This window comes from Melanerpes formicivorus, unplaced genomic scaffold, assembly GCF_026170545.1.
Source record: "Melanerpes formicivorus ecotype bairdi unplaced genomic scaffold, bMelFor1.0.p_v2 SCAF_29, whole genome shotgun sequence".
NCBI classification, from domain to species: Eukaryota; Metazoa; Chordata; class Aves; order Piciformes; family Picidae; genus Melanerpes; species Melanerpes formicivorus.
In genome coordinates, this window is record NW_027142381.1 from 5640475 (window position 1) to 5656183 (window position 15709).

General features: G+C 60.9%; 1 protein-coding gene across 3 annotated transcripts in view; it reads left to right on the forward strand.

Moving 5' to 3' along the window:
• Positions 1 to 15709, forward strand: part of ABR (ABR activator of RhoGEF and GTPase) — a 40199-nt gene that overhangs the window by 2193 nt on the left and 22297 nt on the right. The window contains exons 1-2 of one of the 3 annotated variants that reach the window (XM_068154681.1): positions 6815 to 6931; positions 11558 to 11742. In XM_068154681.1, coding sequence (XP_068010782.1) covers positions 6871 to 6931; positions 11558 to 11742 — 246 coding nt within the window. In that variant the 5' untranslated portion in view covers positions 6815 to 6870. Of the gene's footprint in view, positions 1 to 6814; positions 6932 to 11557; positions 11743 to 14497; positions 14949 to 15709 lie in introns of those variants that run through there. The other 2 variants (XM_068154680.1, XM_068154682.1) reach the window with 2 other exon arrangements.

The window sequence follows — 15709 nt, forward strand, 5'->3', positions numbered from 1 at the left end:
AGTGCAGGTGGTGTGTAACTCTTTTAGTGCTGCTCTGCCTGGGTCTCTTGGAATTTTAATGTGAATTCTGGTGCTTAACGGTGCTGCGGCTGAGCGTGGTCGGTGCTCGGCTGTTTTACCCTAACCCATGGCAGCACCATCCGGGCAGCGAGGGAAGGAGCTTTGAACAGCGTCTTTATGGGAATTACCAGGGAAAGACGGTGCTTTCCTTTAAGTAGCTTGTGATTGATCTGGTTTAAAATGAGGAAATCTGCGAGATGCCCCTGTTAGTGGCTCTTGCATGAGAGAGCAGCGCGTGTGACAGCCAGATACACGATCCTGGCATCGGAGATAAGGCCTGTGCCAGCTCACCCGGGACCAGCAAAATCTGAGCCTCAGCCAGCAGATGGCTAAAAACGAAGCATGGAAAGGACTAAAATTCCCTTCCTCTCAGCCATCACCTGTCCCTGTGGCTAAACACCCAGCTGGCCTCACAGCTGAGTATGCGCCGTGCCATGCTGGGAGGCGGTCGGGGTGTGCCCGGGCGCAGCAGTGCTTTGCCTGGGTGCTGCTTCCATCACCTTCCCTCTTTGCTGTGGCGTGAGGCTGGTGCTGGGGGTTGGTATCCCCTGGGGAGGGGGTGAGCTGAGCGGGAGGGAGGTGACTGTGCTGGTGGCCGAGTGGAGGGACGTGGTGATGCTCGTAGGGAGATGCTTTGTGCCTGGCAGCTGGACAGTGTGCAGAGAGGTGGAACAAACTCGGTGCTGGGTTTCCCTGCTTTGCCCTTGGGAAGCGGAGAAAGAGGCCAGCTTTGCCTCAGAGCTGGGAACTCCTGAAGCTCCTCTGGAAGGCTGCTGGATTCAGGAGCCCCTGGACTGCCCTCTGCAGCACCTTGCACCCCAGAAATGCGAGCTGTGGGGCGGGGAATGCTGGCGTAGCTGGAACAGTCGATGGTGGGGCTGGCTGGGGGATCTGGTTACGGCAGGATGCTGCCGCTGCGAGCGGTGCTGTAAATGAAATCCCTGTGCTCTCTTTAGCTGGAATTACAGTTTCTGTCATGGAAAGATCCTGGAGTCACGTGGGCTCTGCTGCTCACCCCACCACACTGTCCTTGCTAGTACCTTGGGAAATGGGAAGGGAGAGTGACAACAGGGACAGGGTCCCCCCCTTGAAGGGTGCTGAGCATAAAAAAAGTTATGGTGTGAACCAGGGGACACACAAGGCCAGAGTTTGTCCTGGAGCATCTCTTTCTGCCTGGATTAGGTTGTGGAGTGCAGGAGGGGAAAGAGTGGTGGCTCCCCAGCACCCAGGAAGGTGAAGTGCTGTGTTGCCTGTGTGTCCATTTCCCTTCCTTTAGCAGCAGGAAGGGATCTGGGAGTTGGTGCCAAGGTGGGAGATGCATGGGTGGGAGCTGTCCCTCCTTGAGAGCCTGTCTACCACTTCTGCACCCTCATTTTTTATTCTCTTCATTTATATTCATTGTATTTCCCCAGTGTTGGAAAGTGCTTGTTTTGTTCTGAGGATGCTGGAAGTTCCTCTTCTGACTGGAGAAGGCCAGGCAGGGCTGCAGTGTTTAATTTTAACTGCTTAGGAGAGGACAAAACCACAGCATGTGTGTGTGTTTGTGCCTGCCGGGGACCTTTGAACCGTCTCCATCTGCTCTGGGGCCCAGCAGCCTTTTGGGAGGTGGCTTCTCTCCACAAACCCCCCTGATGGCAGTGTGACAGCAGCCAGCCCTGTGTGACATGGGGCTGCCAGACTCCATCTCTGCAAGGTTAACCTGGAGCAGGTTGGCACTGTTAAAGAAAATCATCAATAAATGCTGAAGTTCAGGAGGTTAAAAAGCCCTTGAGCAGAGCAGTTGCTGTTTCCAAGCATAGCTCTTAAAGGAAAGCACAAAGTGCTGCTGTTGGAGTCACTTCCCTGTGATGGGCCAAAGGTGGAGGGCTTGTAAAGGAGCTGGAAGAGCAAAAGGGAGACCTGTGAGCAGCCCTGTCTGTGGGCACCACCAGGATCTCTGCCCTGGGGCAGAGACAGCATCAGCCCCAGCGTCTGCTGGGTGGGGAAAGAGCCCTTCCAGGCACCAGCACTACGAATACTGGGCAGGCTGGGTGGGAGGTGGGAGGGAGTCCCTGTCCCTGGGCAGAGGGGCAGTGGGCAAGCCCAGTCTGTCATGGCTGGATCTGGCTTTCCTCTGGCTGCTCCCTTCTTACATCATCTCTGACATCAGCTAAATGTGGTTGCAGTGGGAATATGGTTGCTGCCCAGCGCCTCAAACCTGATCCTGCAGGAAGCAGGTCTGGCTGCAGCACCCTCGTGTGCCACCAGCTGAGCTTAGTCCCACTGCCTGGGGATTTGTTCCTGCCCCCCGTTTGGGGCAGATGATGCTGAGCTCCCCCAGCCCAGCAGCACTCAGGGGGTGGCAGTGGCACTGGGCTGTGTGCTTTGTCCTGGCACCCTGCAGAAGAGGGGGAGGGGACACAGCTTCACTTTAGGTGCCCTTGGCTCTGCCTGCCATGGGGTCAAGTGCTTCAGCTCTGAGGTGCTGCCCTCCAGGCTTGGTGCAGCAGTGGCCAATTGTGGGGTGATTGGTGGTGCCCAGGCAGGGGCAGCAGCAGCAGCAGGACATGCAAGGAGCCCTCGTTGAGCTGTCTGGCTGCAGCCAGAAGTGCCCCGCGGGGCTGGAATACATTTGCATTGTAAAGCTGTGGAAATCTGGTTTGATGGTTGTTGGTTTTGTTTTGTTTTCTTCCTGGAAAGACACTTCTGTGCAGTGGGGCTCTTTGTGCAGCTGGTCCCTCCTGCCCAGCATGGCCAGAGATGCTGCTGGTTGGGATCCCAGTGGATGGCTCTGCTGTCTTCTGCTGGGCGCTGCCTGCTGCGGCCAACCCTGCAGTGGTGAATGGAGAGAGAGGTTTTCTCCCATGCTGGCAGGGATTAATGCTTCCTTGGGCTAGAGAGGGGAGCCAGGCTTGTCCAAGGCAGCTCACAAAAGTGTGGATCCATCCCAGGAAAAGGTCACCTGTGCCCCTGGTGCATGGCATTGCTGGGTTTGTCCTCCCACTGTCAGCGGGAGCAGCCACAAGGAGCCAGTCCAGAGGGACCAGGGCGATGTTGCTGCCTCCCTATGAAACATCTTCAGGCAGACTTGGCTTTTCCACCCTTAGTCACTTTATCAGTGTTTGCTAAGCAGGATAATTTGCATATGTAGATCATCAACAGCAACACTTCTTGGCACTCTTGGCTGCAGCTGGGGAGTGGAGCCTGGCCAGCCTAAGCAGAACCGTGTAGGATGTCCTGCAGATGTGCCCCAAGATAAGTCCCAGCTGCAAAGTTCAGGGATTGTTTGAAGATCTGGCAGATAGGGAGACCTTTGTGCTCAGAGCAGGGCCTTTGTGCTCAGAGCAGAGCTTTCTGCCATGGGAGGTTTTTGTTCTGATGCTGTGAACCAACACCTCTTCCTTCTCCTTCACAAGCCCTGCAGTGGGAAGCAAACCTGGCCAAGCCATCTTGGCAGTGCTGGCACCAGGCTGGGTGGGAGAAAAGCAGCCTGGGGCTGTGGTGCTGGCAGATACAGCCATGGTCTCCTCCTCTGCAGAAGAGATGTGATGTGATAGCTGGTCCAGGCCTTCATCTGATACTAAATGCTTCTTCCTGCGAGCAGCCACCACTTTTTCCTCAGTCTGACATACCGCTGCTGTGGCTGGGTCTCTGCCCTCCTCCTCACGCTTGGTGTGGGGGACCTGACCAGCCCTGGCAGCTCGTTTGGCTCCCCAAGGGCTCTGGACACCTCTCAGCAATGCCCTGGGGCTGATGCAGAGCAGACCTTGGGGTTTCTATCCCACAAGGAAGTGATACTGGGGAGAAGTTTAATGCTGAGTTGAGCTGAGGAGCAGGATACCCTGCTGCAGGAACAATCTCCTGTGCTCCTTGGTGGGGAGGGTGGAAGCACTTTCATTTATTCCTCCTTTTCCTGCTCTGCAACCTCTGGCAAGGGGATTGCTGCTTTTCTGCAAGGGACAGCTCAGACCTTCCAGACAGCCCAGGAGAGCAGAGCTCTGAAAGCTGGGCCCTCAGCTGGCATCTCCCTCTGCAGCCCTGGGCTCTGCAGCCTTGGCTGGGAATTTGTCATGGTCCAGGGGCATGGAGGCTTCACCTCTCCCAGCCACTGGACTCTGGTTGCCTTCTTAGTCCTTGTGTACCTCTGCCAATTGCAGGGTGCTGCCCAACAGCCCTCTTACCCTCCAGTCTTCCCCTAGGAAAACATCTGCTTTGCCCCATGCCACTGTTGCAGGTGTAGGCAGCTCCAGCTCTGCTCCCCAGTTGCTACCAGCCCAAGGTGCCTGTCATCAGCCCAGGTCCAGCCCTGGGCAAGCGCTGAGGCTCATGTGGTTGTGACTGGAGACGTCTCTTGCACAAGTGTCCAGGAATAGCGATGCGTGGGTGGGTGGGTGGGCAGGGGCTGGGCAGATGCCAGGCAGACAGCCAGACACCAGGCAGGCTGCACGGGGCCAGCCGGTGGCAGGGAGGAACCACAGGACTCAGCTTTTGGCTCTCATCACAGGGATGCTGCTGCTGTGCCCTGGCTGGGGCTGGGGCCGCTCAGGGGTGCTTAAAACATGGTTGGGCAGCATCTCCTCACCCAGGGCTGGCCTGTGTCACCACAGGGTGCCTGTGGCTGGGGGGCGTTCCTCTAGCCCTGGGGACAGGAGGGAGGTTTGGTGGCTTTGCAGGTTTTGGAGTGCTGCTGTTGTTGTTCTTTTGTGAAGGAGAAAAGAGCAGGAAAACTAAAGTAGAAACAAAGCCTCGTGTTTTGGTGGGGCTGCTCTGCCTGGGCTGTGCAAGGGCACCTGTCTGGGTCGGTGTGGGGGGCCAGATAAGGCTTGTTGGGTGCAGCTCTGGTTTGGATGTCTCACTCCAGTAGGGCACTTGCCTCCTAGGTCCTCCTGGTCCATGGCACTGCCAGGGCTTGCTGCATGGTGTCACATCAGGGGTGGTCAGCTGATGGAGGATGCGTAGTGGTCTGTGGTCACCTCATCGGAGTGCTCAGCTCATGCCTCGTGTTGGATGAAGGGGGAGATATGTAAAAGGGGTTTGCACAGTGGTGTGGAGAGGCTGGTGCCAGGGCCAGGTGTGGCCAAGAATGTCTAGTGGTGGAAAGCATGTGGAAAATGCCTGCAGAGAGCTGTGGATGGAAAACCAGCCGCCCCCACGGCTCTGCAGCCCTGTTCTGGAGAGGGACCAGCAGCACCTTGTACTGCTGCTGGTGCACTGCTCCCCGAGGCGTCAGCAGAGTGTGGTTTCCTGCTCTGAAGGGGGTTGACGTCTGAACCGCTGTCACCTTCCTGGCAGCTCAGTGGGGGCTGCAGTGGTGCAGAGCTTGGCTGGAGGGTGGAAGGGACTCTCCCTCAGAGCCATTAAGGCTGTGGGTCTGAGATGAAGCCTGGGTGGGAGCAAATGGGGGAGTTGGTGGGGGACGGAGAGCAGCAAATGCCATCACATTGGGGTCAGTCCTGCTGACAGCATGGGGACAAGGAGAGCATCAGCACCAGATGGAGCAGGCCTGGTGGTGGTGTCCAGCAGCATCCCATGAGGGTGTGCTTGGCTCCCTGAAATACCTGGGAGCAGGGCAAGTAAGGGCTGGGCAATAGCAGCTGTGGGGCTGCATCCTGTGCCTCTGACTTAGCAATTGGTGACTCACAGCCCATGGAGGCAGTGAGCTGTTGGTGTGGGTCTTTGCCACGCTAAAGCTAAGTATGGCCCCCGGGGCAGGCAGGGCTGTGCTGGGGCAGCAGTGCCTCCTCTCCTGGATGCCAGGCACTGCTATCAATGTGTGCCCCAGCCATACCAAACTACAGCCTTGGCTTTCCTTTGTCCAGGGCTGGGGTGGGCATCCATGGGAGTGGGGATCAGGTGGTGGCAGTGCCTTGGCAGGTCCCCTTAGGTTTCCCAGCCGATGCCACCCATGTCCTGGCACTTCGCGATCTGGTGGCTCAGCCTTCACCTTGTGCCCAGCAGAGCGTTATCCCTCCTGCCCAGTTCCCATCTGGCCCTGGAGCCTAGTCCAGGGCAGGATGTGACCAAGGGCACTGGTGGAGGATGCTGCCCACCCAGCCAGGAGTGGGGCATTGATGCGGGCACAGGCTGAACGAGGGCAGCCTCTGCACTTGAACGCTTGGCTGCCGCCCTGACATATTGGGGTTGATGACTCTGGCACTTTATGTTTCCTTTGGCTACATGCAGCTGGGGAGGGCGGTTTAACCCCTGCCTGCCCGTGCCCAGCTCTGCCCACCCTGGGTGTATGGGGCAGGGCAGCTCCCAGCTCCTGGGGGTCCCGGTTCCTCCCGGAGCTGGGGAAGCGGAGCCAGGAGGAGCTTTCCTCCTTCAGCCGCAGAGGTTTGAGGGGCTGGGGAGGTTTTGCTGGGGAGGGGTCAGCGCATCCCTGGGGCACAGAAAGGCGGTAAGACCGCGGGGAAGGGGTGATGGAGACGGACTCCCCTTCTTCCCCAAACGAGAGTGGTGGGGAAAGGGGTGGCCTGGGGGACAGCCGCACGCCGCTGTGCCACCGCTGTCGTCTACTCCTCCTCGTCGCCGGTCCCCAGACCCCCGCGGAGGGTCGTCGCGGCTGCGTGCAGGGGGACGCTGAGCTGGGCTCCCCCCGGCAGGGCAGGGGCGGGAGGCGGGACGTGCTGCCATTGCCAGGCGGCACCTCCTTCCCTGGGCACCCCCGGCACAAAATCCATCGTGCGGGCAGGCAGGCGGCCGTGCCCGGCTCCTCCAGCCAGCCCCCGCCCGGGCCTGCGGCCCCCCCCGCCTCCCGCCCTCGCCCGCCGCCTTTGTTGTGAGATGAGAAGCGGCTGGCCGGGCTGAAACCGGCACGGCCCCCCCAGCATGGAGCCGCTGAGCCACCGCGGCCTGCCCCGGCTCTCCTGGATCGACACCCTCTACAGCAGTACGTGGGCTGGGCTGGGGGGCGGTCGGGGGGTCCCCACTACCTGTTGTGTAACGCTGCGTCGCGCAGGGAGGGATGCTGTGCCGGGCAGGGATGCTGTGCCGGGCAGGGATGCTGTGCCGGGCAGGGATGCTGTGCCGGGCAGGGATGCCGTGCTGGTGGTGACTGGGAGGGATGCCGTGCTGGGGAACCCGGTCTGGGGGGCTCCTGGGCTGAGCCAAGCCCAGGCAAGGGGCAGGTGATGCTGGCTCAGGGGGCTGTGATCCCCTTCCTGAGCATCCCACATGCACCAATGACAGGGAAGCACTGGCTGGAGTTGATCCATGCACCAGGCTCTGGGGACCAGCTGCCCACTCTGAGGGGCTCTAGGATGGGCAGTGGTGGTTCCAGCACAGTAGGGCTCACTGGGGCTGGAGCAGCCTGGCAGCTGGCACTGCCCACAGAGGTCCCTGGGAACGTGGGTGCTTTCTGCCCTGGGTCCCATCCCTGTGGCTGTGGGAAGGAGCCTCTCCCTCTGTAGGTTTTGCAGTGAGCTCCAAGGCTGTGCTGAGGATGCTGTGGCAACACGGTGTCAGTACCCGGGGGCTGGCAGCTGGCAGGGACAGAGGTGTCCTGCGGCAGCCCAAGGGGTGCAAATCCCCCATGCCACAGATGGGCAGCAAGGAGGAACAAGCCCCAGAGCCATGCTGGTGCCAGTCCTGCAGCAGCTGTCTCAGAGGTGGCCAAAAGAGCCAGGGACACTGCTAGGGGATGGGGGGGGACTCAGTCATGGGGTCCCTGTTGTCCATTCTGGGGGAGTGCTGAGCTGTGTGGGCAGCCCAGGGGTGGTTTTTTTTGGTGCAGTGTTGATCTTAGAGCCTGGCATTTGTGGGCCAGTGAGATTTGACACGAGTGGGATGCTTTGGAGAAGGGGACATGGATACCTGCCATGCCCTGGAGCGAGTGGGGGCTGTTGGGGGAGCACATGGCATAGGACTGAACCCTCCAAGCTTTCTAGCTTGAAGCTTTCTGACACCCACAGCTGGAGGCCACATCCAGCAGCAGCAGCCCTGGGGGGCTGGGATGGTTTGTGCAGGCAGCTGGGCTGGTGCCTGGGGGCTGCACCCAGCCCCAACCTCCACACCCTCCTTCCCAGCCCTGGCACCTCTGCCATCCCAAATCCTACTCTGGCTGCCCTCAGCATGGAGGGAAGGGGCATGGGAGAGGCTGCTCGATGTGCCTGTGTTTTGGGGAATGCAGGACAGGGTCTGGCCTTCATCACACCTGGGAAGGTGGTGAGGACGTGAGGGAGCTGCTGTTTGTGTGGAGCCACCCTTTGGAGGAGGGCTGCGGAGGCAGGTCCGAGGCCAGCTCACGCATCCCTGTTGTCATGGTGAATTTTCACCCAGGCAGAGGGAAACTGCAGCGTTTCCCCAAAACCCTGCAGGCTCCGTGCTGGTGTTGGGCTTCTCTTGGCAGTGGCACAGGATGGGAGGGTGTTGGTGTGTGCTGGTGCACTGTCAGGGTGCCAGGGAGCGGCATGTGCCTGGCTGGGAAGTGCAGAGAATGCCACCCTGAGCTGGTGTGGCTGTGCTGCCTCTGCCCGGAGCTGGGCGCTGCCTTTGGCTGTGCTCCCTTTTGGGGACCATCACGCTGGGATTAGCCTGGGTCGGCCCTGGGAAGATGTGGCAGAGTAGAAACATTATTTTTCTGGGGAGAAGAATCCTCTCTGATGATGCACTCCTGACCCTGTCACCCTCCTGGGTCCACATGGCAGCCCATGAGACCCCTACCCTAATGGGTGTCAGCATCCCATGGGTACCAGCCCTTGGTGCTCTGAGGGGTCAGACCCAGCTCAGGGCCACAGGGCTGCATGTAGGAGCTGGCAGTACCAGCCTGTTTCAAGTCAGGGCATCCTTGACCCCCAGAGTGGCTCCCCTGGGCCAGGCTGCTTCCCTCCCCTTGGTCTCCATGCCTAGGGTGGAGCAGGAGGATTTCCACTGCTGCTCTAAAATGAGAGCAAAAATAGCACTGGGTTTGGCATGGGCACAGGAACAGGCTGTGGGGGCAATACAGCTGCAGGGGAAGGAGGGAGGCTCTTGGTTTGGGCTCCCTGTGTGGCAGGAAGACACAGGGGCCAGCCCCTCTGTGTCCCCTCACCTATTATGGCTGCTTGGTGGTACTTGGTTCCCTACCTGCAGCAGGTGCTGGGGAGGTGCCTCTGCCCGGCCTTCCCAGGTCACAGCCCTGTAAATGCTGCATGGCAATGCATGGCACAGCTGGAAGCACAGCTGGAGCCATGGAGACACAGCTTCATCCTCCCTCATGCACTGCTTGTAGGTCTTGTCCCCAGCCTGGCCTTGGGACTGGGACATAGGTCTGTTCTAACTGGGAGCAGTGCCTCTTGCCTGCATCCCCACAGGACATTCCCTTCCCCCTCAGTGTCTTTGCTGCTGTCTTCTTTCCTGTGCCACTGTAGATGTCACCTCCCAGGTGCCTCATTAAAGTTGTGTTCCTCATTACTTTGCCACTGTGCCAGCCTCGCCTGTGTTCCCAGATCTCCCACAGTGCCAGTGCCACCTTGGGAGGACCTATTGCCCACCCCATGGGTAAAGCCCAAGCTGCAGATCTCGGCCTTGGTGGAGAGGAGGTAGTGGCTTCTGATGGCCTCTGAACTGATGTGCTTGGTGGGCACTGTCAGCTTTGTCACCTCGCTGCTGCCTTGGCTCCCTCTTAGGCTCTGCCTGATGGGGAAAGGTGCTTGGGTGAGAGGTTTGGGTTTCTCTGGGGCATCCCCAGCCCAAGGACAGTGTTTGCCTGTGTGGGCTTAGGGGAGCTGTAGGGTGTAAGTGTCCCATGGAGGTGGCCCATCATGAGGGGACATCAGTGCTAATGTACCTCATACTGCCTTGCACCTGGCTGATGCTGGAGGTATCCCAGCTGGGACTCATCAAAGACAGGAGGCACAAGGGGGCAGGACAGGTGAGCACCACGGATCCCCTTTTCTGGAAGGTGAGGACCAGGGGGAGTTATGGGCTCCCCTCCCTCTGCCCTTCCAGCTTGCTCATTCCCAGTCAGTTTCTGGGTTGAACGGGGGCTGTGGTGGCCCAGTGGGGGTGGCACTTCAGCCTCTGAAGGGTGGGTGGGAGCTGCTAATTTCTAATGAAGCAAGGTCTGAGAGGGGCTGTGGTGTTCTGGCAGGGCCAGGATGCATCTGGCTCATGTCAGAGCCCTCCTCCATCCCAGCCCCAGATGCAGGATGGGATCCCTCAATCCCTCCCCACCACGAGCAGCAAGGCTCCTGAGCAGGCTTTGTGGTGCTCTTTGATGTAAAAGATTTATGTCCACTTTCAGTATGAAGCTGAATGCAACATTAATGTGCTGAGCTGTGTTGGTGGGAGCCAGGGGAGTCCTCAGCCAGGGTGACAGGGTTATAGGGGCGCAGAGTGGCAGCAGTGTGAGATTTGGTCTGGGATGGCTGCTCCAACACCCATGCTCTCTATTTTGTGCCCCCCATTTTGGCCAGAGTGGGCCAGGGTCTTGGCTGGGGTCTGCTTCTGCCTGTGCCCAGGGAGCCTGTGGGAGCAGCCATGGGGCTGTGGTGGGGACCCAGGGGCTGGCACAGGGCCAGGCTGGGCAAGCTGTACCCACTGCCTCTTTGGGGGCTGCTGAGGGAGTTCTGGCCGCAGGCCCTAGGTGGGGTGCTGGCTGCACCCCGCGGCCGCCCCTGCGGCAGCCGGGCTCCCTTCCCCCTCCCCTTTGTCAGCATCTCGGGGCTGCTGTCGCCGCCTCTTCCCGCCGCCACCAGCCGCTGCCGTTCCCATGGTAACAGGTTAGGAGGTACCCCGGGCCCCGCTGCGCCCCGGGGGCCCGCCGCACACCCTGGGCCTCCCCCCGCACCCATCTGGGGCTCTGGCTCCCCACAGTGTCTTTTGCTGGGCTGCGGACGGTAAACAGGACAGTGTGGGGCATCCAAAAATGGATGCTGGCCTGGCCTGGCAGTGGCCTCCTGCAGTGCTGGGGAAAGCAGACCCCTTCCTGACCTCCTCAGTGTGGCCTGGGCTGCCCACCCACCACAGAGCTCTCTCCACCCCTCTTTTTCCAGGGAGGGTGGCACCGTCCTTCATGCTGTGGACCCAGGAGTCCTGGCACCCGTTCCCACGCTCCTAGGAGGATGGGCATGGGGAAGCAGGGAGGATGGCGGCCGTGGCTGCCAGCCCAGCTCTGTCGCTCCCCAGGGATGGCACGGGGCTGGCAGCTGCTGGGCAAGCAGGGCCTTGCGTGGGGCCAGGGCGTCTGGCAGAGCAGCTGTCCCTGCGCAGAGGAGACCCGAGGGCTCTCGGTGCCGTTAATTATGCAAATATAGGGAAGTGTGTCGAGCAGAGGATGCCTCGCGGGCGGAAGATGCTCTGTGTGGTGCCCTGCCCGCTCAGCCGGGCAGGCAGCAAGCGGGCAGCTGAGACTCGAGGGGCTGGAGCAGGCTGGGGGGGAGGAGTGACCCTGTAGATCTGACGCGGGGTCAGTTGCCCGCAGGTAACCACAGGCTGGGGCGGCTGCGGTGCACGGGGTGGTTGCGGTGTGCCGTGTGGCGACCCTTGGCCGTGCCGCTGCCTGGGCGCTCACCACCACCCTCTCTTCCCCTGGCAGACTTCAACTATGGTGCGGATGAGTACGACGCCGAGGGCAACGAGGAGCCAAAGGCGCTGCCGGAGGGCTCGGAAACCATGCCCTACATCGATGAGTCGCCCACCATGTCCCCCCAGCTCAGCGCCCGCGGCCAGGAGAGCGGGGACGGCGTCTCACCCACGCCCACCGATGGCCTTGGCACAGGGGTAGGTGCTCGGGACGTGGATCTCTGCAGCAGGTGTAGTTGAAGCTGGGACTGTGGGTCACTAGCTTGCTTGTGTCAGCAGTGCCAGTGGGGGTCTGCTGCTGCTGTAAACTGGAGGACTGTCCCCTGGCATCCCAAAACTTGCTGCCTACGGTCCCCTGGGCTCCCTAGGGCAGCACCCTCTTATGCTGGTGTTAGAATCATAGAAATGCAGAATCGTTTGGGTTGGAAAAGCCCTCTAAGATCATCAAGTCCAACCATCCACCCAGCTCCATCCTGGCCACTAAAGCATGTCCCAGGCTGTCACGTCGGCACAGGTTTTTTAACACGTCCAGGGGTGGTGACTTCTCTGGGTAGCCTGTTCCAATGCTTGACCTCACCTTGCTGGTGAGGATGCCAATGTCTGTGACACACATTCTGATAGAGCCAGGACGGCACGGCTTGGTCGGAGGGCGGCGTCCTGGTGCTGGAAGCGTGGGATTCCCGAGATCCCCGAGGTCCCCTGGTCCAGGGAGCCCCTGGAGACTGGGCGCAGCCGCTCCGCCGCAATGCCAGCTCCATCTAGTGGCACTTGGGAACGAGCTGCCAGCTGAGAAGGGACACCTTGTCCCCACCCCTTTTCTGGGGAACTTAGATTTAACCTCTGCCTCAGCTCTTCCAAGAGCATCCACAGGAAGCGCTTGGAGTTTATCGAGGATGTTTCCCAGGAGGATGCTTGGAGAGCTGCGGGACGGGAAGCCAAAGGGAAACCCATGGTTTTTCCAGGATGGAAGTTTCCATAAAGCTCAGAGGTGGTGGGGCAGCAGTCCCTGGTGTGTGCCTCTGGGGCAGCGGGTCCATGGCAGGGCCATGCTGATGGAGAAGAGATGCCCGCTTCCCTGGTGCCCCGGCAGCGGGTTGGGGGTTTGCCCGAGAAGCAGTCTGGGCTGGGAAAGGTGCAGGGTTTTGTCTTGCAAAGAGTTAAGCCCTTAACCTGGATGCTGAGACAGAGGAGGAGAGAGGTGTGGATTCCTCCCCAGGGTCAGCATCCTCCTCCTCCTGGCACCCAGTGCAGCCTCTGGGGAGGGAAGGAGGGACAGGGCTGGGGGAGCAGGGTGTGTGTGCTGGTCCTCTGCCACCTTCCTGCCAGGGAGACCCTGGCCCAGGGCTGGGTCCAAACCATCCGGAGTCAGTACCCCTTGTTGTCCAGTACAGCCTCTGTGAGCCCCAGCCCCGACACCCCAGGGCTGGGGTTTGGCAATGGGCTGGGTGCTGTGGGCAATGGGCTCTGTCCTGGGAGCCAGCAGGGATAGCTGAGGGTGGCTCTGGGGAAGCAGGGGTTGGGAAGAGACCCTGGGGCTGGGGAAGCACGCTGAGTCTGGATGCAGGCAGTGAAGCTGGCTTGGCTGGCACTAATGGGATTGGGAAGTGTTGGAGCTCAGCGCCAGCTCTGCCTCCATCTCTTTATCTAGATCTGCTCTTCTGGGGCTAAGTAGAGCATCATCTGAGCAGCAGCACATTTGATTGGGTGTCCAGCCTTGTGATGGGTGCAAGCAAGACTCACTTTCCAGTGATGTAGGATGCCAGTCTCACCTCATCACTTCCCTAGTAAGGCAGGATTGGTGTTGCTGCCTTTTGGAGTGCTGGAGGAGGGTTCTGGTGGAGCAACTATTCTTGCAGGCTCCTGGAGAAGTTGTGACTGTGTCTGGGACCCATGGCCAATGGGTGCAGACACAGCCTGTCCCTCTGTCTCTCACCTGGGAAATGCTGAGAGACATGGTCACAGTGTGAGCTGGTGGTCCAGCGCCTGCTTGAGTGCTGATAGGCTTGACACTACTGGTGGCTGTCTCCTGAACAAGGAGCTTTCCTCACTCTGGGGACCTGACTGTGGCAGGTAGGGTCCTGGTCCCCTGGCACAGACCCCTCTTAGCAAAGGCAGGGCAAAGCCTGAGCTGCAGTGTGGACACGGAGCTGTGCCTGTGTCCTTGCCCTGTTCTCAGAGCAAGGTTTTGTTCCAGGCTTGGACAGCTGCAGGGAGAACCATCTCCTGTGGGCAGAACATATGTGGCTGCTGGTTCCCCTTTGCTCCTGAGGAGCCCGGGAGGAACTGCTGAAACAGCTCTTGCGTTAGTGACCCCTCCTCCAGCCCGTTCTTGCCCCATTTACCAGGGCCCATCACGTCCCTCTCGGGCATCACACCGCTGCTCACATCCCCGGCTCTCTGGCTGCCCTGGGGTTGTGGTCAGGCTGATGGGGAGGTGCCAGTTCTGATCCCTGTGGGATGCCGGGCAGACGCTGCAAGAAAGCAGATGTCTGAGCTGTGTTACCCTGCCTGAGTGCCCTCTGGGGCAGGGAGAGGTCTGAAACCCTTCCGGAGATGTGGAGCAAGGTCGCCTTACGGGATCTGTTGATGCTGCAAGATCACTCCTCACTGGTGGCGATCCCTGTGGTCCGACTCCCTGCCTGCCCATGGGACACAGAGAAACCAGAGGGCCATGGCAGGCAGCACGGCTGCTTTCCCATTGCTGGCTGCTTTGCTGGGCAAGGGCACGGGGAGCCTGGCAAGGGGGCAAGGAACAATGGTCCTCATTGGGCACGCCGAGTTCTGCCAGCGGTGGGAGAACCGGCTCGGGGAAGGCGGCTGCTGCACGTCCCAGCTCTGACCACACTCGGGCCGGCGAGGCAGCCCCACCTCCATCGCCAAGAGATGCATTTCCTGTGCGAGAGCAGGGCGGAGCGGCTGGCTGGGGCGCAAGGCGGCGGGCAGCGGCCCTCCACCGCCGGCGGCCCCTCCGGGGGTGAGCGGAGGCCAAGGGAGAGCCAGGTCGTCTCTCCTGCCCCACCGCTGCGCACCCCGCGGCTGCCGTTGCCGCCGTTGCCGCCACTGCCGCTGCTCGGAAGCGGTTGCGCGGCCGCCCCGCCAGCGTCTGGCGGCGCCGGGGCTGAAGGCCGGGGCCGGGGCAGGCAGGAGCACCGGGGATCCCATAATGGCTCCTTTCATCCCGCGGAGGTGGCCGGTGGCCAGGGCTGAGGCAGGCTGGGTCCGCTCGGCCGTGTGAGCACCTCGCCTGCAGCTTCGCGGGGTATTCTCTGCCCCCCACTGCCCCACCGGCCATGGAGGAGGAAGAGGAGGCCATAGGGTACCTGGATAAAGTGCTGGAGGATGAAGATGACTCCGAGCCGGGAACCCCCACCAGCCCCGGGTCTCCGTTCTCGGCCGGCGAGAAGGTGGGCAGCGGGGGGACCCCGCTCCCAAGCTGGGCAGCGGGTTGGTGGGACAGGGGCATTTTACTGGTGCTGGTGATGCCCAGGTCTCAGCTCAGCTCCTGGGTGGGTGCGGTGGGTGCTGGTGGGGGGTAGTGGGAGCATCATTGCAGCCTCACTGCTCGCTTGGGACTGCCGGTGGCTGGGGGCACGGGGCAGGGCTGTGCCAGGCATCAGGGGCACAGGGCTCAGCGGGTGCTTGTGCAGAGTGGGGTGAGCGCCCGACATTCCTCCTACCGGGAAGCGGGGGCCACGTGTGCCGCTGGGGGCTGTGGGGGGTCTGTGTTGCTCAGCAGACCCGGTGCCGGATGCTCAGGAAGGGGCTGGACCACGCACTGCCATTGCCCCACCGCACAGCCGCCAGCAACCCCTAAATGGCCCTAAAGTCCAGTGCTAGGGGACAGCCCCAGGGGACCTCTGTGCTGGCAGGCACAGCCCAGCAATCTCCTCTCACCCGCCCTGCTGGGGGTGCCTCCAGGGCGCCGGCACAGGGCTGGCGGAGGGCTCCAGCTGTCTCCATGTCATCTGCTGCGTGGGGTGGCCACTGAGTCTTACATTAGGTTTGCTCTGGGTCTTGGGGGTTCAGCTGGCATTGTCCCCATGGGGCACTGCAGGCTCTGGGCATGGATGGGCCCCTTATCTCACCAGCTCCTGCTCAGGGCCCAGGCTCGGGGAAGCAGGAAGAGCCCATGACTAATCGGTGGCAAAGAGCCTGCTAGTTCCCA